The 25,000-nt window shown below is 37.3% G+C and overlaps 1 protein-coding gene across 1 annotated transcript; it reads right to left on the bottom strand.

The window, feature by feature from the left end:
• Positions 1-401: 401 nt before the first annotated feature.
• Positions 402-20,000, bottom strand: ascc2 (activating signal cointegrator 1 complex subunit 2; the record flags this gene model as incomplete). Its single annotated transcript, XM_048592610.1, has 11 exons — positions 402-551; positions 2,859-2,927; positions 8,437-8,544; positions 10,370-10,444; positions 10,997-11,109; positions 12,238-12,348; positions 13,323-13,390; positions 13,484-13,613; positions 17,548-17,718; positions 19,496-19,654; positions 19,926-20,000. Coding segments are annotated over 11 exons (1,194 nt in total), but the record flags the coding sequence as incomplete, so codon positions are not given.
• Positions 20,001-25,000: the final 5,000 nt, after the last annotated feature.

Here is a 25,000-nt window from a genome sequence, read left to right on the forward strand (position 1 = left end):
TGTGTATGTAACAAAGGAAATGTTGGTTTGAGGTCTAGAGCTTATATGCTTTGAACATGTCTGTACCGTTGTACTTTTCTAATACCTGTACTCAATATTTTTTTCTCAAAAAGTAGTAATATAGTTTTTAAAGCAAATAAAAATAACAATTCACCAAACTGCACAACACCTGCATTTAGTCACCATAGTCAAGTAATTTCTATCATGGTATCTGAGTGGAAAACATGTTTATCCAATCATAGAAAAAAAATCAAAACATTACTGGAAAAATTCATCACCCCACTGAAATTAATTTGTAAACTTACATTTATAGATTAAGTTATCTAAATATTTTAAAAGGACCACAAAGAATGTGCTTTCATGCCACATTTATAACAAAATCATAAAGTATTCTATTTTCTTCCTCCAATCCTAACCAAGGCCCAAAATTCCAATTTTAGCTGTCATGAACTCCCAAACCAAACAGCGAAGGATACAGTGCAGGAAATGCCTGTTGTAGAAGGCTGATATCATCAACCACTGGAAATTGCTCATCATAATCCATCAGAAACCTATGTAGAGAATAGTGAGATTTCATATAGAACACATTTTTGAAGTGAGATTTAATAATACTGTTTTTGTGCACAACCACAGCATTTACAATCTTAAACATAAATAATTGACCTGAATCATTTGTAATGATTATACCCAAAATTGTATTTTGAGATGGAGAAACGAGTGGCAAGTAAAGAGGACAACTTCCATGAACAATTCTGAAAATAATTGCATTTTTAGGGGTTAAGAATGCTTCCTCCTCAATTTGTTGAAGTAATTTGGATCATGTGTTGGCTTAAACATGCATACTATGTTCATAAGCTGCAAAAATTTACTTTTTGCCTTGCAGTTTCTCGCTCAGATTTATACAACTGCCTCCTGCAGCTGCAGATTCAACACAGTAAACAAAAAAATATCAGGGATGCACTTCATCATCATAGCAATCATTGCAGTTCAGTCACTGATCGGCAGAGGGCGGAAGATTACAGCACTGAATTATATTCAACCTGGGACCAGGATCAGTTTTCTCCATCTCTGCGCGGGTTTCCTCCCACCGTCAAAAAATTTGCAAGGTAGGTGGATTGACCGTGCAGAATTTTCCCATAGTGTCCAGGGATGTGTAGGTTAGGTGTGTTAGCAATGGAAAATATAGGGTGGGGGATGGGTCTGGGTGGGATGCTCTTTGCAGGGTTGGCGTGGACTTGTTGGCCGAATGGCCTATTTCCACACTAAGTGTTCTATGATATACTAGCTAAAAATTACAATGTGTTTAAGTTTTTGTTCTTGAAATAGGTGGCATAGGATGTCAATATAAAATGTACTCCTGATATTGATCCTTTAGGCCATTCACAAAAGGAAAATGACTGGTGACAAAACTGATAGCTATTAAGGATTTATTTATCGAGTTGAGTATTAGGAAATTCTGTCGTCCGAGATTGTGCCAGTTTAGATAAATAGATAAGAAGTGAATCATTAGCGTTTCAGAATCATCGAGTATCATTGAAATTTCCTTATAGTTTTAGATGTAGTAATATTGTGTAAAGGCAATTTTATGAACACAGATTTTCTCAGATTGTCTATTTGTTCCAGTAACTCAGATACATATTTTTCTCATACATTAGGTGTCAGAAAGGTGTAGCTATAAAAGGAAAGATGATAAACAGTTAACAACCACACAAGACAACTTGTAGAAAATCACATCTTCCCCGTAAACCAATGTGTTAACAGTAATAAAACAAGAAAATATATTTTGTTAACTTATTCAGCTCATACAAAGTTAATTGGACATCTCCGCTCTTAGCCTCTTCCTTTTACCAGTGTCACTTCAAGATTGACTTTAACAACTACCCCCACCACTCCCCCCACCCCCAACCCCCCGTGGTCTGGCAACATTATCACTTCTATCACATACAGTATTCAGCTGTCTTCTGTGAATAAAGGCCCAACGCAGGCTATTTTTTTCTCCCCATTTTCCCCTCTGGCTATGTTTTTTTCATAAGCTGTTCATCAGAAACATCATCATCTCACTACAGATGTCTTATCTGCTGAGTGGTTCCAAAATTTTCCATGTTCATTTCACATTTCCAGTAACTTATTTTTATCAACAGCATCAATTTTTCGACCTGTGCATTTGAACGTCTAAACTGAGCTTTAACAACAATTTCTTCCTCAAATACATTATTCACTTCCATCTATGTAACATCATGCATTTTTGCCCCTACCTCAGGTCTTTCACTGCCAAGGCTCTAATCACGTTTGTCAAAATAATTCTGAAAGTGACAGTTTCTTCACTGGATCCATTTTCCCTGTCTACAAAGCTCTGTTCATCTAAAACTCCATTGTCTCGGTCAGTCACCAATCTACATCAAGTCTTGTTCACCCATTATCACTCTGCTCATTGATCTTTATTTGTTCCTAATTTGCCAACAACTTTTATTTCACATTTTCATCCCAGGATTCAGAATACTGTGACCTCGCTCCTTTCTACGTCCGTAACTGTCACTGGCCCTGAAACTCACCAATAGCTCTGTGTCCCTTTAACTCTGATCCCATTTGCAACCCCCACCTAGCCCACCGTTGATGCAGTACTTTTAGTCATCTAGGTTCCAAGCTCTGCAATTTCCTCTGTAAACCTTTCCATCTCTCTATCCTGGATTAAAATATCATTTCAGCCCTGCCGTCTTTAAATTATACTACATTGGCAAAAGTATGTAAATAAAGAGTTGTGGTTACTGTTCTAAATACAGGGCACATATTGGATGCAACATATAAAAACTCTGTTGATGATATTCTCTAAACTTTCTCGTCCTTGACTGTGCCCTTACCGCTTCTGGTGTAGCAGAGCTGTAAAGATCTGAAGGAAATCTTCTATGAAAGGCAGAATATGTTCAGATCTACATAACAGAAAATAGTGGAAAGGTCTTGTTATGAGAAAAATTTTCATGACAAATTATTTCTTTAAAGCCATTACCTATAAATGAATTTTCTTATATAAAGCAGAATCGTTTGATTCATATATAATACTAGATAAATTTAATCTTGAGAGGATTTTAAGAGATTTGACAAAATCTAGGGTTGTATTCCTTGGAATTTAGAAGGTTGAAAGGTGATTTCATCAATATTTAAGATAGTATGGCAGGACAATGAGTGGAGAGAAACAACTCCTGCTGGTTGGAAGTCTAGGATTAGGGGACAGTTTAACAAATACAAGCAGGCCTTTCAAGTTTTAAGTTAAGAAACACTTCAATACACAAAAGGCTGATAGCCATCTAGAACCCTCTTCCATACATAGTTGACCCCTGAACAATTGTTAATTTCAAACCAGAGACTTGATAATATTTCTGTTATTTAGAGCAACTGAGGTACATGAGGTAAAGGCAAGTATATTGGTCACAGATCATTCTGAATGGTGAACTGGCTCAAAGGGCTAAGTCATTGATCCCTGTACGTTTGCATCAATGTCTTATTACAGTTTGAAATAACTGCATAGATCATAAAACATACTACAATCAATTTAAATTGAAGTTACTTAAAATGCTTAATGTACACATGGTTCCTGGTTGCCTATAAAATGCTTCAAGATCAAAAGCTCAATTCACGTGCAAGTATTATTGAGTTCATTACTTGACTTATGCCTGATGGGAACATCAGCTGAAATTCTTTAGGAATGTGATGCTTGAATATCCAGCTATATAGATGCTAACAAAAGGTTTGCACTTCAAACGTACCTTCAAGACTTACCCCGCACTTCCTCTAGAATTAACAGTGTTGTAACAAAGGAATTATAGCCCAGGTGGTAGCATTTTGCCCGAGTCATAAGGTTGCGGATTGTATTAAAAATGATTGTGGATTGAAGTCCCATTCCAGAGACATAAGCACAAAATCTAGGCTGACCCTCCAACACAGTACTAAAAGTCAACCCCTGCAATTAGGCTTAAAAGATCTATTTTCACTATTTAAAGAAGCAGCAAGGAAATCATCACAAGTTCTCTGGCCAATATATATTGCTAAACAACATCTTTAAAACAGATGATCAGTTATATCATTGTTTGTTTTGTGTGTTTCCTACATTCACACAATGACAACATTTAAAAGTTGTTTGCTGTAAAGATCTATTGCCTTGCAATTGTAAAAGAAAACACAGAAGTGCAAATTCCACTGACGTCTGATGCTGTCAACTTGTGATGACTTCCTTGCGTTTTCTTTAAATAGTGCAAATAGATCTTTTGTGCCTACCATTGGGATAGGCTTTGTTAGTATTATACCTGTCGGCCTAGATTTTGTTCTCATGTGTCTAGAATGGGACTTCAATCCACAACCTTCGGACTCAGGCAAAAGTGCTACCACCTGAGCTATAACTGCTTGATTACCAGCAGAGTTAATTGTTGAGGAAATAGGAGGTTGGTCTTGAAGGTTAATTTGGAGTGCAAACCTTTTGTTAGCATCTATATAACTGGACATTTAAGGATTACATTCCTAAACAAGACAGCTGATGTTCCCATCAGGCAGGAGTTCAGACCATAAAGTTTCAGTGCACCCAAAACTAAGGTGCTGATACCTTGAATTGAAGTCTGGAATAATAAAGGGGTTCAAAAACAAAGATCACCATGGTAATTGGGGTGTTCCAGGGGTTGGGGCGCGCAGGGTGCAGATCTTAAGTGCTATAGGGAACAACACTGTTGATCAGCAAAGTCACACTTAATCTGGATTTCATTTTTCCATTGTACAGGAGCATGCACCTTGATCAATACATAACATTTAATTTTAGGATAAGCACACAAATGAATACAAACTAAAGTGGTGGTACCCAGGACAATGGTGTGCAATGCTAGGATCCTTGATTTGAGCACTGCTTGGATGAAAATATGTTCTAAATGCTTCTTTGCAGAAAAGATGGCAAAGGAAGTGCCAGAGGAATGCAGGAATCACGGGTTCTTGAAGAGTGAACAGGAACATTCTGGAAAGAATGGTCCCTCTGAAAAGCCGGGGGCAGAGAAGAAATGTTGTTAACAGATTATTGAGACCTTATCTTAGCTAACAAAAATAGCACAAGATGATTTAGCAAATGCAAAGAGAGGGCAGAGAATGAGGACAAAGGGTTCTCTTGAAGTGGAGAGTTGACCGCAGATGTACTGATAAATGGGATGAACATGGTAAGGATCCCAGCATTTCCTGTAGAAGAAAACCACAGATATTGATCAAGTAAATTCAGAAGCTCTGGTATAAACATTGGGAATGATCAGAGCAAATTAGAAACACAGAAAGAATATTCTATGTAAGAAACAAACGTTGGTAGTTAAGAAAAGTAGCAATTTTAAAAAATAATTTGGAGAAAAGTCCAGAATGGGAAAAGGAGAATCAGACAGCGATTACATAAAAGTTGTAGGAGCGTCTAAATCAAAAGCGTATTGACATTTTCAAAAGGAAATGACTTAGGCAGGATCATCAATGTCACAAATGTCAGGGGAGTTCTCAAAATGGAGGAAAGTAGAATCATTCCTTTTATGGAAAAAGAAAACTATTCTAGAATATATGAACAGGCTCAAATTTATATATTGGGCAGTCCTGTTTGTGTATTGTGAGAAGGAGAAAAAAAGTTATGCTGTGAGAGTTGCTGATTTATGATCTGACAATCATAACAGGATTGTCATGCACAAAGAAGAATTGCTGCTCCCTAAGCTCTGCATCAGATAGGCAGAGATCCTTCCATTATATGGTCATAGAACAAATTTGACAGCAGGAGTTTCATGAATACATTGGGATGAAAAAAAGAGAACAGAAGCGGGAGCTGGAAGTTAAGCTGCAGATATGCATGTGTGGGCAGAAAGGCATTTGGCAAAGGAAAAATCGTTCAGAGTTAGAAGGGCATGGTCATAGTGAAAATCTGGCAAGAATTGAAGTTGAGAGTAGGGATCAGAAGAAAGTAAAGTACAAGAAGGTTGACTCATAATTGCTCCTTGAAAGTAAGATAAAAGGTATTTTGTAAAGTACATTGAGACACATTAGGTTTACAAAGTAAGAGACAAAGAATGTTGGAAAAGCTCAGATGGTCACATGTTATGTGTGGAAACAGCGCAGTTAATATTCAGGTCAATCGTCTCTCGTAAGAACAGTTCTGATGAAAGGTTGTTGATCTGAAACGTTAACTGTCTCTCTCTCTCTCTCTGTAGATACCGAGCAATCTTTTCAGAGCATTTCCAGAATTCTCTATCTTTATTTCAGATTTCTGGCATTTGCAATATTTTGATTTTCAATGAAATTTTTAAAAAGTGCCTTGGGATCCACTGAAGTGCTTTATAACAAGGGCAAGAGTTACACACCATATATTGTGAAAGTGAAACAAAGCCAGATTACACAATCCATGGAGTTTTGATTAACTTTGGTATGAAGCCAGGTCCCAACTCCTAATCTACACTTCAAGTTTTGTATCAGTGCAAAATAATTACAAATTTCAGAACTTCTGGAATGAAATTTTAACTGAAACATACTCAGTGATATCTTTATAAATGCTCCAGGAACTTCTAATTTAAAAATGTAACTGCTCAATGCAGATATATATTTAATCAATGCCAATGCATTTACAAAAATAGATTTGGTTTAATTAGTACCCAGCTGTAGAAACTAAAGCTTTCTGCATTCAAATAATGGTTTACTTCATTCCCTTAGCTGTATGTGGGCAACAATGGATATTTGTTCAACTATATTCAAACCAGGAAATTAGGATACCCAATACGCTATTTTATCTCAAAAGGTTAGCACACTTGAGAGAAAATAGTATGCCCAAGATTCTGAACTATGAAAGACCTATTTGGGATACACATTCAAATTTAACTGTTTAACACTGTAGCTTTGTCACCATTGTAGATGGGCGGAAAAGCGTTCTGTGACATTTTCCAACAGTCTCAGAGAAGTGCACCCAAATTTAAATCTGCCACTGAGGGCACCAATACAAATACAAATCTAGGACATATGTCCCGATTATTTCCAATCCTATTTTGCCATGGACAACAAATACCCAATTTCCAGGCAACACTATGTCCTATTGTTGAAATCAATGAGTAAAGTACAAAAGAGCCAATAGACAAGCCTGCCAAGATGTAATATCATGTGAAAAAACACTACAGCCATTTGATACCAACCATTATGATTCTATTTTACACATTAGTGAAAATATTTTATAGGAAAGGTGACAGTAAGCAGTTGTCTCATCCCTTTCCAAAACAAAAAACCAATTGGTTCAGGGGGTCTTTATCTTTACAGATGTTGGAATACATACCCCATACAAATGCATTTTTCTCATTGTCTCCGAGAAGAGACTCGAAACAGTCTGGTCTAAAGTTTTTATGAATAATAGGTAAAACAGAGAAAGTTTTTTCAAATATTTAAAATACTTGATAAATCTCATAATTCATCAATTGCTCTGCACATTGTGGTAAAATCTAAATTGACATTGTTCCACAGCATCTGATTAGTATTAAAATACCAGTTAATGAGTCACTGATTTCAATAATGTCTTTTTGGTAGCTTTCAGGTTCACCAGAGTTTATTTTCTTCATAGAAACCTTAAGGCCCTGAATGCTTATATTGTGGTCGGAATAGAATTCTACTTATTTGCTTCAGAGAGGAGACTCCAAAGCTATTCACTTAGTCCTAATCCCATTCTCAAAAGATCTCTTCAGCTCCATTTCATTCTCACTAACAATAGCTTAAGTGTTTAGTGTGACGAAGTTGATATGTAATTCTGACATAAATTCACTTTGAACAAACTGGAGTTAAACACAGATTAGTTTAATTGTAATTATTTTATGCCAACGCCTGCTGACAGCCATCTTGCAGCTCCATATACGTGCCAAGCCAGAAACACGTGCACAATTCGAGAAATGGCAATCATCATGGAGAATCCCAATGATGCCACACGCAAAGGAATTGTACATGCATAGAAAAGAAGCACTACTGAAACGGAGTTCTGGGGGCTGAAGACTGGTGGCGGGTCAGGACAGGGGACAGAAAGCAGAGAAAGAAAGAGACAGGGGAAAAGGCACCACTTCCAATAAATGAAGGCATGCACAAATTTGAGCAGTGCATAGTGACCGTGTATGTAGTGTCACCCAAATACTGCTTTTTCTTATAAAGGTCAAAGGGAGAGCTGTAAACACTTGAACCATGAATGACCCATTACTGGACATCTGGGTACAACAGAATAGCAGAGCAGCTTGCAAATACTTATGGATAAAGCAAAGCAGACATACTAGCATTTGGTAAATTCAGCTCTAAACAAAGCCACAATCTTAAAATAAAATGTGCACAATTCAAGCCCGAGTTCGCTTGCTACAATATCTACAGTGAATAAGTCAATGTAGTTTTCCACAGAAATACATAAATTCAGAGTTGCCACTTCCTTACCCATTTTCTAGGATAGGCTGAAGGCAAATGTAGTTAATGATTTGATGAAAAGTTTCAATCATTTTTTTCCTCGAGTGAGAAAGCCTCTTCCACAAGTCTTCCTGTAAACTGAAGAGAAAGATGCATTCACAACATTAATAGCTTCAGTGTAGTTGGGGGAGACAAAGTCAGGCGGATTGTAACACCTTCTGACTATCTAATCATGCACCCGGTTTTGCTTTACACAATAACATTTCTACTCCTCTTTGAATTTTTACTGATCAGTAATATTCCAACAATCCGAAGAGTCAAAATATTTCAAAAGTTGAGACAGAAACTGGGTAGTAGACTGGGTCAACATACTAGACTTTCGTTTTAAGGATCCAGGTTGGAATTCACTTATATATAAATTTCCCTTTTTACCACAGTTCCAACTGCCCTCAAATGAAATAACTGCCAAAGGAATTAGCAGTCTGCTCAACAGAGGCAGTCCCCAGTTAGGCTCCACTTAGGGGTATTTACCAAACCCACTAGCATTTACCTGACAACTTACCAGCCCTCAGTCAAGTCCGAAGGCCAACAGCAATTTCGGAAACAGGATCATGGCAGCAAGCCAGAAGGCCTTTGGTGCCTCCTCTTAACTGGCCCAATGAATGAGCCACAACAAGACGACACAATTAGGACCAAAATGTTCCTCTGAACCTGGTTTTGATTTTAAATATTCAGAAGAAAATTGCGCAGCACTGTGGCTCAGTGGTTAACACTGTTGCCTCAAAATGCCAGGAACCCGAGTTCAATTTCAGCCTTGCATAACTGCGTGGAATTTGCACGTTCGTCCCGTGTCTGCTTGGGTTTCCTCCGAGTGCTCAGGTTTCCTCCCACAGTCGAAAGATGTGCAGCTTAGCTGAATTGGCCATAGTGTCAAGGGTTGTGCAGGCTAGGTGGATCAGCTATGGTAAATGCGGAGTTCATAGAATCCCTACAGTGTAGAAACAGGCCCTTCAGCCCAACAAGTCCACACTGACACTCAGCATTCCCAGACCCATCCCTATAACCCACCTAATCTACACATCCCTGAACACTACAGGCAATTTAGCATGGCCAATCCACCTACCCTGCATACCTTTGGACTGTGGGAGGAAACTGGAGCACCCAGAGAAAACCCACGCAGCTACAGGGAGAATGTGCAATCTCCACACAGACAGTCGCCTGAGGGTGGGATCGAACCCGGGTCCCTGGTGCTGTGAGGCAGCAGTGCTAACCACTGAGCCACCATGCCGCCCCCATGAGGATTGGGGTGGGGTCATGCTCTTCATAGGGTTGATGCAGACTCCATGTGCCGAATGGCATCATCAGCATCCTCATGTACACCATTCTGCCTCAGCACTGCCCACTCTGCTAGATAGCGCTGTCAGCTGGCCAATGCTGCAGACCTTCTACCTCACAAATCCACCTTTACTGCTTAAGTGAATGGAAAACATGGAGACTGCCAACTGGGCACCCACCTCACAAAAGTTGCATTGGTGGGTACCTTGATGACAAACCTCAAGATCCACATTTGGTCCAAGCTTTGGGTTCCTGGCACACACAGGAAAATTCAGTGTATGAAATGCCCCATCAGAAACTGTAGGGGGAAATGGAATCTTTTTTAAAGCAACTAAAGTTAGGTACATGACAAAAATTAAAATGGTCCAGATGAAAATCACAAATAGGAATAAATGAATAGTTATTTCAGAGTCTGCTGGTGTGAGCAGGACAAGCTGAACAGAGTTCTCTGTTGTCAAACTCTGCAGTTCTAAGTTAGTTTTTCATGGAGCTCCACAAAGAATTGAGAACTGGTGAATGAGATTCTTCTTCTGAAGTGGTCAAGCAGAATTGATCAATGAGTTTGGATACATTCAAATCAGTTAAAAAAAAAAAAAAAAAAACGAAACCTTCATGAAATATATTTTACCTAGTTTCATCAAATCGTCTGTTTTTGATTGCATTTTCTAGTTCAGGGACAATTACTTCATAAAATGAGGCTAACCTGCAAGAAATAAAGAGAAACAGTTTTCATGGAGAAGAATCAGTCTAAATTATTCCAATATATCTATCTTTGCCAATCTTACTCATTTTTAACTTAAAACTTCTTTTCTAAATCATTTTGGCTTGGGTGTGCTTGTTAAAATATTCTGTAGCTGCATTAAAACTAAACAGATTAAAAGTATTGACAGCAACCAATCTCACAATACATTGATGTAATATGCCAAGATAATTGGAGTTACAACAGGAGCCTTCTCGGACAGTTTTTTTTTGTCAAACAACCTCTAGAAAGCGGGAAGGTAATAACCATCAGCAGCACTATTAAAGAGCCAAAGTGAGCTGACCCACATTGTCACACAGTCAGAAGTTGTTGCTTCAAGAACGATACAAACAGAATAATGGAAAATAATCAATTTGAAAGATGTGGAAAAGTTCCGGAGCTCAGAATAACGAAAGAGAAAATATGTTATAATTTAGAACAGAGAGCCAAGATTAAATGAAATATAGGTTGAACCAAAAGCCCAGGAATGACATGTTTAATAATGTGCTTTCATACCTATGAATAAAGTCATGCTTTTGTATTGTCCTACTAGCTTCAGGAAAGATATCCAAGAACGCAAAAAGCGTAGTACAGGTATCGCATAGATATAGCAAAATATCCTTAAATTCCTGCAAAAACAAAAAAACTTTGTATTTATATAGTGTAATGGTAATCTAACATGCACAAAATACAACGAAACATTAAGAATGTTTCTCAAGTTTGAATAAGTTGCAAGTTTCCAAATAAAAGAGTTTTCTAAGCAAGAATATGCTTGTGTAGGACATTATATTTCTGTTCCCACAACTATTATCATCACATAAAATAGTGAGTACAGGAAGTTTGGTGTTTAATTTAGAAAATCTAAAAATCAGACAAACACACAGTGCTTAACGCAAAAGAATGCCACCAATTAGTAAACTAAGTACTAATCATTTACAGGTATCAGTAGTCAGGTAAACATTTATGGCAGAAAGATAATGATACATCGAAGATAGATCAGTACACCACAGGAACAGGCTCTTCTGTCAACCATGATGCCATTCTAAACTGATCCCATCTGCATGCCCATGGCTATATCCCAATACATGACAGTCATCAAGAAATTCAATATGGAATTCAGAAGAAATGTCTTCACCCAAAAAGTGTGTCAACATGCTGGAAGAACCAGGAACAACATTTATTTTGGTGAATACATTTATTTATTAGTTAATTTACTGACTAAATAACTGGGATTAACTCACTTCTTTCATATTGACATTAAAAAGCTATTTAACACGAACCCATCATGTTTGTGGAAGATGTACATCACTGCATAACAAAACTACACTCACGACAAAGCAATTCTTCCATACATACAGTAGTAAGTCTGTTGTCGATAGAATGAATCAAGACACTGTTAATTACAATGTATATAATAAGAAATAAGTGTTAAAAACTTCAGATAAAGTTAAAACTACTGATTTGTGCGGTGGTGTCAACAAAATAGAAGAGTAAAGTGTTTGATTTTTTTAGCTGGTTGATAGTTAAAACATTGTTCATTAAACAAGGAAATGTGACAAGTTATGCCTTCTGTCGTAAATTAATAAAAAAAACTTATGAAAATGTAATAGATGCTGTATGTCATAATGCTTGATATGAATATAATTAATCAGAGTCTTTGGTAAGAAAATATCGTTTTCTCTTTTCCCGAGGTAAAGTTAATTGTGCATTTTATTGATAATACAAAATAAAAATCAATGTCTTAATCTAAGCATCACCTGTAGAGGCATATCCATGAGCGAAACTTTGGTTTGAGCATCAATCTTCTGTGGCCAATGTGAATGATTTTCCAACCTTAAGTTACACTTGTCACAAATACTACTAAATACCTTGAAGACAAGGTGAGAAATGGATTAAAACTTTAAATTCAACAGTATTATTCAGCTGATTTAAAACATACAACATTGTTGTATTTACACAAACTTTGGTAAATGATCTGCTCTTCAAGGATCTCAGTGTTGAGGAGTGGTCTGCTATTTTTGCGCTCAAATGTTCCAAGGTAAAAGTACAGCATAGGTCACTTTAAAGCAAAGTTCTTGCCACACTGCCCCAACAACCTGCCTAAACCTAAACCATGGAATACCTGCTCATGGAATCAATGTAACCTTTTGCCCTTCCTCTAGTGGTTGCTAATACTGGACCATATAAATCTTCCATGACCGACCATATTTCTTGAGACATAATGACTGAACAGTACTATTACAACGCTCACAGCATCACTTGTCAGGGTAGGCCTTAGCTGATAAAACATCTTCTAGATGGTTAGTTACATATCTTGCAAGTTTCATTAAGTGTTCATAAACAGGAATTGTTTAACACTGCAGACTGCACCTAGTAAAATATCCTACTTCATTAAACAAATGATCTCTATTATTGGCAGGGAGGTGCAGCCTTCAATCGGGATTGGATTGAAACACAATATTCTAAAGGGACAAGTACAGAGCGCTCTTTGGATCATCCAGCATTCTTTTTGTTGCCATTGTTTACTTTGTGCTCATTTCAATCTTTATTAGAAAAATGAAAGATTTCCCTCAGATATCTTGCAGGTGCAAATATTTGCAGCTATTTTCCTTCAGTTGCGTTGCCTTTGTTATAAACCTACACAAACCTTCCAAGGATACATCCTACACAAAGCAAAATAACCAAACATATAATACACAGATCAAGAGTGGTGCAGTGGAAGTGTCCCTATCTCTGAACCAAGAGGCACCGGTTCAAGTGCCACCTGCCCCTGAGGTGTGTAATAACATCTCTGAACAGGTCGATTCGAAAAATATCTATAATGCACAAATCAGTTTGTTACCTGGAGAATTGTGGGCACCGTTTCATTCAGATCATTAAAGTAATTTTGTTGTTGATTAAAAATGTTTCCTATGTATTAGAAGAAACACAATTAAAAGTTCAAAGGAAACTTTCTGAAAATCATTTTTAATCCAATCTTTTAAAAAATGTTTTCATACTAACCAATCATCTTCTTAAGGAGAGCAGCATTTCCTTTTCCAAATATTACACACAAATCAAAGATCTTTGGGATGTCAAAGAGAAAACCATCATAGATTATTTCTCCAAAAGCTTCAGGAGTAATAAAGTGTTCCTGTTCAAAGAATAACACAAACAAAAATCTTTACAAAATGGAAAAATCTGCTAGGGTATGTACATATAGGGTTAGAGTTCCTTAAATCTCATCAAATTGGCTATGAATGGCTAATATGAGAGCCAAACCTTCAAATAACTTGCCTTGTTTCATTTCAAATGGTAAAATATACTTTATATCAAGAATACTTTAAAAAATAGATTGCATTTGGGTTTTGAAGGAGATTTGCAGTTTGTGGCCTCTCTCCAAAGAGCGTATACAAAGGCATTTCCAGTCCAGATCTTTGCTCACACCTTTTCCATGGCATCCCACTTGACAAACATCTTCACTTCAAATCGGAATGATTTCATTTACGAAATCAGTCAACGATGCAAGAGTACATTTCACTTAAGAGATAAAGTGTGGAGCTAGAGGAACACAGCAAGCCAGGCAGCATCAAAGGAACAGCAAAGCTCACGTTTCGGGTTGGGACCATTCTTCAGAAATGGGGAGGGGGAGGGGAGCTCAGAAATAAATAGTGTGGAGGGCTGGGGCTGGGGAAGGTAGGTGGGATGGTGATAGGTGAGTGCATGTAGGCAGTGGTTGGGATTGGTCAGTGAGGTGGGAGAGAAGATGGACAGGTTGTGTCAGGTCAAGGAGGTAGGAATGAGAGGGAGGGTTGCTTGGTCATGGGGTGAGGCTGGGGTGGGGAGATTTTGAAACTAGTGAATTCCATGTTTAGGCCATTGGGCTGTAGGCTCCGGAGGCAGAATATGGATGCTGCTCCTTCTCCAGTTTGCAGGTGGCGTCATTGTGGCACTGGAGGCGGCCTCGGATGGACATGTCACTCATGGAGTGGGATGGGGAGTTGAAATGTTTCACGACCGTAAGGTGCTGTCATTTGTCACATACAGAGCGCAGACGTTCTACGAAACGGTCTCAGTCTCTGCTAGATCTCACCAATGTGGAGGAGACCACATCGGGTGCAGCGGATGCAGTAGACCAAGTTGACAGATGTGCAGGTGAACCCAAGTCTGATGTCGAAGGTTTGTTTTTTGCTTTGAATGGAGGTGAGGGGGAAGGTGTAGGGGCAGGTGCAGCACTTCCTGCGGCTGCAGGGAAACGTGCCAGGACTGGTGGGGAGTGTGGAGCGGACGAGGGAGTCACAGAGAGAGCAGTCCCTACGAGGCAGGTAGGGGCAGGGACGGAAATATCTCTTTGGTTGTGGGGTCAGATTGTAGGTGGCGGAAGTGGCAGAGAATGATATGCTGGATGCAGAGGTTGGTGGGGTGATAATGTGAGGACAAGGGGGATTCTGTCTTTATTTTTGACTTTGTTTGGGTGAGGCGATGTGAGGGCAGAAGTGTGGGAGATGCAAGAGATGCATTTGAGGGCATTTTCAATCACCAGAGTGGGGGGAAGTTATGGTCCTTGAAAAAGGAAATACCTTTAACTTAAGATAGGTATACAAAGCTATCACAGAAGCAGCAGTTGAGGTTTTAATACAACTTAAATCCACACATGCTCCCCACAACAGCCGCTCTTCTTGCACCTCTAGATTTCCAGCTGCTTACAAAGAACTAAGTAGCTCATGGTTCAATATCGAAAGTAGATGAGCAGTGCTGTTTTACTGTTTCTAGAGCACTCTGGTTATTTAGGCTCTGTGGCCCACTAAGTTAATGAATTTGTGATTTAACTGCAAAAGATGACTGAACCACAAGTAAATGGAACTGATGCTTTGCCATTAATTGGCTCTGCGTGTCAATTGAGCAACTGGAAATATTGGTGATTTAATGGTGGTGTTGGTTAATACTTGCTATTTGCCACAAGTGATTTGATGCTGGGAAAAGCCATTCGACTCTGTGTGAAATCACTTCCAGATATAAAACATTAAAAAAAAAAGAAAACATATAAACAGAACTGATCAGGGCTAGTATCCTGACCTCTTGAGTCAGGAGGCCCAGGTTCAATTCCCACCCGCTCCAGGTTGCTTAGAAAAAAATAAAATCAAGGCTCAGAAAAATATAAAATCAAGAACTAATCAGGGCTCTTGTGGCATAGTGGTAATGTCCCTTTGACTAGATCACTTGGGTTCAAGTTTCACTTGATCCAAAGATATATCACAGGTTGACTAAAAATATCTAAACAAAAATCATCAGTTGCCTGGATCCAGCAGCAACCAGGGAAACTCTGATGAAAAACTGATGAGTATTTTCCTTAAGATAGGTAACACAAGTGAGATTGACAAATCCGCAAAGTTAACACTTTAGATATAATTTTTACGGTGTTATTGTACTGCATTGAATTTGTGCTACATTGCATTTTTCCTATGTAACTGAATTAATAAGACACAGACCATCTCAAATTAATTGGACTGCCCTGAACTCTGGTTAACCAATAAACTTTGAAATTATGAAATGTGCAGAAGTTGGTTTTTAAATTGTGAATTATTTTGCACAGAGTCAAAAACCTCAGGAACTAGTTGCCAGCATGTTTAGAGCACTCAAAAAGAGGTACATGGCTTTTTTTGTAAATTGTGATCTGCTAGGGAACTTGTTGATTGCCTTTTTTGCTTCAACTTGCTTCTTTGAGGATAATTTAAGTTTTTACTTTTTTTCCCCCTCTCCCACAAGAAATGATATAACTGTAGTAGAGCTAATAGTGTTTAAATATTACACCATGCCAGGATAGGTTACAGTCCATGTATGAGTTAGTCTTTTCTTTGTTGTATATTCATATACATGGTATTCATAAATTTGCAAATGGAAAGTTAACATGAGAATATTCCGGTATTAAATATGACGGCAGAAGACTAAACAATGTAATCAGATAATAAGAAACTAAACCAAAGGCTTTTTAAGGTCCAATAGGTTTTCAATTACACAGATATAACACAAGGGTGATATATGGTTGTACGATTATTTGAAAGCATTTTAGAGCTGTATATTCATAACCTGTACATCTTGAGCTTTGTGTGCATCATTAGATAGTTTCAGAATTCACACAAATATTTTGTTTCATTATCTAAGGCAACTGATTTTAATGATTAATCATTCCAGAATTTCTTCACTGAAAGCAGATAGCAAAAATAACTTTAAAAAGCATGCAAATGCCAAAATTTGTTCAAAATCATCATTTCCAAGTACTAATATTAAACATCCTAAAGAATTTAACGATGAAGCATTCCATTAAATTCTAATCTCCTGCTACATTTTAAAATGGATGGAAAATGCTTCATACATAAATAAGCAGCTAAAGTTGTCGAAAATATGTTTAGGTTTGGAAGATAATCTTTCAAGGATTCCACCTAGTTTTTATAATGTTGCTTAAGTGTACCTGTGTACAACAGATTTCTGTTTAATTCCCTGTAGTTCCAATTCCATTTGGAATTTAGATTTAGTTTTGCTAGTTCTTCCACGCATTCAAGCAAACATAATTTGAAATACCATGCTCCAAAATATCAAAATGAAATATACAGCTGCAATTCATTTCAACATGTAACTTTCTTGACCTGGAACTAGAGACCTACAACTTAACATCTAAGAAACAAAACAGAAAACAAGTGGGTAAATAGGCTATATTATGATAGCTCAAATCGCATAATAGTCAGTATAGGCTCTAGAATTAATCAGAGCGTTGGACTGTTATTCCAAGAGCTCTTGTGGCACACGGATAGTGTCCATGCATCTGGACCAAAAGGCCTGGATTCAAGTTTCATCTGCTCCAGGGCTGTGTCACAACACACTAAAAACACACACATTAGAAAAAAATCTTGAATTGTTATATTCAATCACCTCCCCATAATACTGTTGCTGATTTTCCTTAAGACTTTACTCAAACAGACCAGAATATCCATTTATATTCAGTTGTGATAATAAGGCCAAACTCAACCTTCCACTTAAAAAAAAAATTACAGAAAAACAAAGATACTGGAGATAATTCAAAAATACAATACTTTGGATTCCTTGTGGGTGGACATCCTGAGAAAGATCATAAAAATGCTGCGATGAAGATGTTTTTGCACCTCTTCTACAGCTGGGTTTGGGTTCACAAATTCATCATGTTGACGAGGTGTGTAATGCAAGAAAGAGTCCAAACATTTCTGCATAGTTTCATCAAAAATAACCTAAAATAAAAGCAGAGAAAGGAATGTGAATTCTAATACACAAAAAGCTTTGCACTTCTTGTTAACATGTTCACATTACAAATCCCCACGTCCACATTTGTAATGGAACTGGTGTTATGATCCCAGCTGATGGCACTAGACAAATCAGATCCCAGTATGAAATCGGTCCCAAGATCTTTTTTTTTTAAATCGTAGATAACACAGCAGTCAACCAGTTAAGCATATTACACTAAAGATGAAAACTGAAAAAAGTATCTAGGTGTAGAAGACAGTCAGAAAATCTTAAAATCCACAGCAAAACAGAGTTTTCAAATTATTTCCCAAAACTATCTATCTATTTATAGAGATTCAAGTCAAGATAAATTCTCATTTTACCAAATCTTTAAGTTCTACGTGACTGATTCTCCCAGTTTCTTTCCTTTAAACTCTGGTGACTTCTTACTTGATTACTCAAAACTGAGAGCTCAAACTTTATCTGTTTCTAATAACCTGCAGATTTCTAATCAATTTTTGAAGTTGTACAAACTAAAACTTTCCCCTGACCTGCCTTAAAAACATTCAGTCTCTGGTTTTCCTAAACTAAGATCAATCTTGATTGTTCTAAATTGAACAGGCATTCAATATTTACCAACCAATTGTAAATCGCTGTATGAATAATTCTTATTAAAACACCACAGGGGACCTCAACCATTTGCTTTCTGAGCAAGGTCACTGTTTCACAACAACTCTCACTTTTATCTCAAAGGTAACCTCTGTAGAAATGAGCTAGATTCATCCTCCTTTAAGATAAAAGTGAACCTTCCAAAAATTATATTAACATACATCTTTTATCTCACTGGCTATATAAATTTACCCCGTTGATATTATGCTAGTTTCCCATGCATCTGTTGAAGTACCATCATTAGTACCAGGCTATATATGTTTCATCTCACTGGCTATATAAAAATTTACCATATTGGTATTAAGCAGTTTTCCAGTGCATCTGTTGAAGTACCAGCCTGTAATGACAAGCTTATATGAGCAGCTTCAATTTTAAAATAAGTATTGATTTTAACAGCCCACTGTTTTACATTAAAAAAAACTTAAAATACACCCTTCTGAATAAACATAATTAAGTCTCATTCAAACAGTTTAGAATTGTAGAAAGGTTAGAGCAAGTATATGAGGATTTTCTGGCTAGCTACACTACAGTGAACTGCTTGAATACAAAACATCAAGAAATTGAGATATTAATTTGTAAATATTCATAGATCCACAAATGGTTCTCAAATTTCTAAAGATTTCAATCCATTACATATAAAGTTATTTGGTTTTTTTGACTAAAATTCGTGAAATCCTGAAGTCAAGTGAGGCTTTGTGGAAACAACTTTCCCTAAACTCCATGGTTTAAAATGTTACTTTATGCACAATATTATGTGAAAATAAAAACAATCATATTCTAACTCAATTATTTAACAAAACCAAATAACCTTACTGTAAAATGAACTGACTGCTATCCACATAGGAATCATTTTATGAACATGTCAAAATTCTCTACCAAACTGGATATTTCATCATGGCCATGTTTTTCAAAGACATCAAAATTATCTTGCGCATTGAGCCCAATACATATCCTGTTTGTACATCTAGATACAAAGCAAAGTCATGGTTACTCAGCAATGTACTGGCCATCACTGGCCTTGCTGTGTGAACAGAAGCATGTACTTAAAGCCAATATAACAATACTTGCAAAATTACATAAACTGATATACTTGGCCCAGAAAGCAGAATTCATTACCTGACACCAAAATTTATCATGAGGAAGGGCTAGTAACCAATCCAGATCATTAGCAATGAAATTTGCACGCTCCAGAAATTCTTCCACCAGAGCTGGTGTGCCATCCGGAGGTGGTGGTTTGTATAACACAAAGTGACGATCTTCTTTCCTGCTTGGGTGCTATTTAAAACAAAACAACAAACATTAATTATTGGTACTGAACACAATTTTAATTTTGACACACAAAAATCATGAACGTATAGATTATATTAAATGCACTTTCCCGCAGATCTCTTTATTTAAATTATATTACAGTAATAAACAAATTCCGAAATACTCTCCACAGTTGCTACATTCGGATTACTGCTCTTGAACAAGCTCCCAAAGGGTAAGTATTGGATAGCTCAATATCACATCACCATCCCACCAATTGTCCCGTCAGAAACCATACCTGTTCTGCATTCTGGTGTGTACTCCAATTTTTAAAAACTGCATTATTCAAGAAAAGTTTAAGCCAAGGGTTATGACAAGAAGAAAACAAATGTCACTAAAAAAAAGTTGATCAAGTTATGCATAATTTACTAAAGCTGTCCACACTAAGAACAACATAATTGATAGTGCTGTTATTGCTTGAACATAGGATAAATTACAGAAATTAATGAAATGACAACATTTAGGAAGAACAGATAAGAAGGAAAGAGGAGGTGGAACTGCACTGATAAGGGATTACATTAGTAAGGGAGGATCTCAGATCAGAAGAACAGTGTGTGGAATCTTTTGGGTGCAAGTAAGGAGCAACAAGGGACAGCAGACATTGGTTAGAAAGTTATTTACAGGCCACCAACAGTAGTGGTAGTGTGGGGCATGCTATTAATCAGATGAGAGAAGCATGCAGAATTGTGCTGCAGAGTTATTGTGGGTGACTTTAATCTGCATATATATCTGAGAAAATCAACTGAGCACCAAAATTGCGAAGGATGAGTTTCCACAGCATGTTAGATATGATTTCCTGGAGCAGCATGTTGAGAAGCAAACTAAAGGACATGCTATTTTAACTTTGCATTATATCATTTTAAGGGCTGATTTATAAACTTGTTGTAAGCCTTGGGGAGTGTTGTCGAACGGAGAGACGTAGGAGTTCAAGTACACAGTTAATTGAAAGTTGCATCACAGATAGACAGGGTGGTTAAGAAGCCTTTTAGCATGCTTGCCTTCATTACTCAGACCACTGAGTATAGGATTTGGGACATCATGTTGAGTTTGTACAGGACATTGGTGAGGCCACGTTTGGAGTACTGTGTACAGTTCTAGTCACCTTGCTGTAGGACAGATATTATTAAATTGCAGAGGATTCAGATAAGATTTACAAGGATGGTGCCAGAAATGGAGCGTTTGTGTTGTAAGGATGGGCTGGATAGGCTAGGACTTTTTCCACTGGACCCTAGGAGGTTGAGGGGTGACCTTATGGCGTTTATGAAATCATGGGGGGCACAAATAAGGTGAATAGCAAATGTCTTTTCCCTCGGGTGGGGGAGTTCAAAACTAGGGGCATATTTTTAAAGCATGAAGAGAAAGTTTTAAAAGGGACTTGAGCGGCAACTTTTTCACACAGAGGGTGCTTCATGTGTGGAATGAACTGTTAGAGGAAATGGTCAATGCAGGTACAGTTACAACAGTTAAAAGACATTTGGATAGGTACATGAATAGGAAAGATTTAAAGGGATATGAACCAAGTGCAGGCAAGTGAGACTAGTTTAGTTTGGGAAACTTGGTCGACATGGATGAGTTGGACCTCATGCTGTATTACTCTATGCGTGACCACAATGTGTTAGAATTTTACACAATGGTTGAAAGTGAGGTAGTTCGTTCTGAAGCAATATTGTTTAATTTGAGTAAGGGATAATTGAAGACATGAAGTACAAATTGACTGAGGTGGTTTGGGAAAATATATTAAAATGCATGATTGTACATAGACAGTTCACAACAGTCTTTAAAGAACTATGACATTACTTATAGCAACTATACATTCCTTCAAGGTGCAAAAACTCAAAGGTCAGGAAATTGTGGGTAATAAATTAAATTCAGGATTATACAAGATTAAAAGGCCTAGAAATTGCCACAATAGCAGTAATTCTGAGGATTGAGAGGTTCATAAGATACAAGAAAGGAGGACCAACAAAGTGAGAAGGGAGAGTAGAATATGAATGCAATTTAGCTGAAAAAGAGAGTGTTAAAGCTTCTATAAGTAATAAAAAGGAAACATTTGGTTAAAACAAATGTGTGTCAATTACAGGCAGAGTCAGGGAAACTTATAATTGAGAGTAGAGAAATGCCACAGAAGCTAAATAAAGAAGATAATAAATCTTCCAGAACTAAAGATCCGAGTGGATAGGGAGAACGAGATGAAGGAAAATCTGTATTTGCAAGTAGAATGTACTGGAAAAAAATAATGGAGCTGAAAGTTGATAAATCCTCAGGACTCAATGGATAACATCTCAGAATGTGAAAGGATTTAGCTACACAAATAGTCAATGCCTTGGTGATTATCTTCCAAAATTCTGTAGATTCTGGAATGACTCCTGCTGATCTGGAAGTAGCAAATGTCACCCCCATTATTTAAGAGACCGAGAGAGAAAACAGGGATCTATATATTTGTTAATCTTACATCAGGAGCAGACAAAATACTAGAATCTATTATAAAGGATGTGATAAATAGACACCTGGTTGTCAATGATCTGATTGGGCATAGTCAGCATGAATTTGTGAATAGTAAAATATGTTTAACAAACTTGGAGGTTTTTTTTTTGAAAATGTTACTAACAATACAGATAAAGGACAGCCAAGTATACTTTGATTTTTTTTTAAAGGTTTTTGATAAAGTTTTGATAAAAGTTTTTCTAAAGTTTGATAAAGTTCCTCCATAGGAAGCTGGTTAGAAAAATTAAAGCACGTGTGATAGGAATAATGTACTTGTGTGGATTAAAGATTGGCTAACAGTAAACAGGTCATTGTGACATTGGCAGGCTGTGACTAATGAGGTACTAAATGCATTATGGACCCCAGCGTTCACAATATATAATTGATGATTTGGATTTGGAGATCAAATATTTGTCCAAATTTGCAGATGATACAAACCTAAGTGGGAATGTGTGTTGTGAGGAAAGTGTAAAATGGCTTATTGAAGATGAGACAGGCTTGGTAAATGGGCAATAACATGGCAGGTAGAATATACTGCAAAGTGATCCATTTTGGTTGGAGAAAGAAGTGTGCAGAGTCTCTCTTATACGGTAAGAAAATTCAAAAGTAGAGATGTACAAAGGGAGCTAAGTGTCTTTGTTGTTAAGTCACTGAAGGAAAAATGCAGGTGCAGCAAGCAGCTAGGAAGGCTAACAGAATGTTAGCTTTTACTACAACAGGATTGGCGTACAGAGGTAGTGAAGTCTCATTTCAATCGTGTAGGAGTTTGGTTAGACAATATCTGGAGTACTGCATGTAGATAGTGTCTCATCTCAGCAGGGATATTATTGTCATATTGGGAGTGTAATGAAAATTCACCAGACTTGTACCCGGGATGGTGATACTGCCTATGAAGAGAGATTGGGCAAACTGGACCTCAAAACGAGATTTAATTGAAAAAAGATAGCCAGTATAGATACAGGTAAGATGTTTCCAATGGTTGTGGAGTCCAGAACCAAGGGGCACAATTTAAAAATAAGCCGGTCAGAAACAAAGAAACATAGATAATAGGTACAGGAATGGGTCATTAAGCCCTTTGAGCCTGCACCACCGTTCAACATGATCATGCAATTTCAGTATCCCATTCCTGCTTTCTCTCCATATTTCTCGATCTCTTTAGCCACAAGGGCCACGTCCAGTTCCCTCTTGAATGTATATAATGAACTGGACCCAACAGCTTTCTGAGAATTCTGGAGAGAATTCCACAGGCTCACAATTGAGTGAAGAAATTCTTCCTCATCTCAGTCCTGAATGACTTACCTCTTGTTCTGGGCTTGCCCAATATCAGAAACATTCTTCCCACCACTTAGGTCCAAGGTGAGGAGAAATGTTTTTATTTATCTACCACAGAGAGCTGTGAAAGCTCAGCCTTTGAGTATGTTTGAAGTAAACATGGATTTATAGAGACAGATAGATACCGGTGGCTAACAGGATTAGGGGATGGGGTGGGTAAAAGCCATTGAAGCATTCAATCCACCACGGTTGTATTTAATGACAGGAAAAACTTGAGAGATTGAACACCCTATACCTGTTCCTATGTTTCCAAAATAAAATTACATGTGTTCAAGCAGTAAAATGGAACTTCTGGATTCAGTACGATCTGCAAGCTTTAACAAATATATATTTTAATTGCAATCTGATGAGTAAAATATCCTAACAATGGCTCTGGAAATACAACTTAAAATTTATCCTGAAATGGAACAGAAATAGTAACACATAGACACACACACTTTTGTTGTCCAGAAATTTGAAAAGTGGATTTTATAGTCTGTCAGTTACAATGAGACAAAGAAAGGAAAACATTTACCAGAGGAAGTTCACATCTGTTAACTACAGAATATCAATTAACAGAAACCATATACAATGCCCAAAACAGGGGTATAAAAATAATTCTCTCTCTACCACAGTCAGTGAATTATAAAGTTGTGTCATTGTGGTCATTTTATTATCTTCTAAATTATTATCTACTAGATACATACCTGCCGAACACTTAGTAATGACCCACAAGGTTAAGAGGACAAGGGTGCCAGGTTTTGAAAACAATCTATGTTGACACTCCAGTGCACCATTCAGGCAGTGTTGCACTATCAGAGGTGCCATCTTTGAGGTATTAAACCAAGGCTTTCTCAGGTGAATGCAACAGATACAATAGTACTCTTTCAAAGAAAAACAAGGGTGTTATACTCAGATTTCTGGTCATTATTTATCCCTCCATCAACATCACACACGCAAAAAAAAAGCAATTTTTTGGATATCATCATGTCACTGTTTATGAGAATTTATTGTACACAAATTCACTGCCTACATTATAATAGTAGCAACACCTCACAAGTACTTAATTGACTTAAACCACTTAGGGAGATTGACGGTTTTGAAAGGCTGTTTATGAATACAAGTCTTTTCCTGTTCATTGCTGCATTATTCAGCAGCTATGTATGTCATCCAGTCACATGGTAATGCATTGTGTTGCGAGAAATGTGCTTGGACTTGAATGACAAACATGTTTTCTTTATTGCCTATGGCATTCCCATTAACATTCAACTTTTGCTTTCTTTTGATAATTGAATACGGGGCGGGATTTCTATTAAACTAAGCTTGCAAGTTGATGTAAAGCATCCCGTCAATAATACTTTGCAGTCACAAAATATGAGCAGGAGAAAGACTGCAAGCAAAGCCTAGTGGTAAGGGAACCAAACAAATCATTATGTCTAGTCAGAGATAGTAGGAACTGCCAATGCTGGAGAATCTGAGCTAACAAGATGTAGAGCTGGATGAACGCAGCAGGCCAAG

This window comes from Rhincodon typus, unplaced genomic scaffold (genome assembly GCF_021869965.1).
Source record: "Rhincodon typus isolate 14 unplaced genomic scaffold, sRhiTyp1.1 hic_rhity00001538, whole genome shotgun sequence".
NCBI classification, from domain to species: Eukaryota; Metazoa; Chordata; class Chondrichthyes; order Orectolobiformes; family Rhincodontidae; genus Rhincodon; species Rhincodon typus.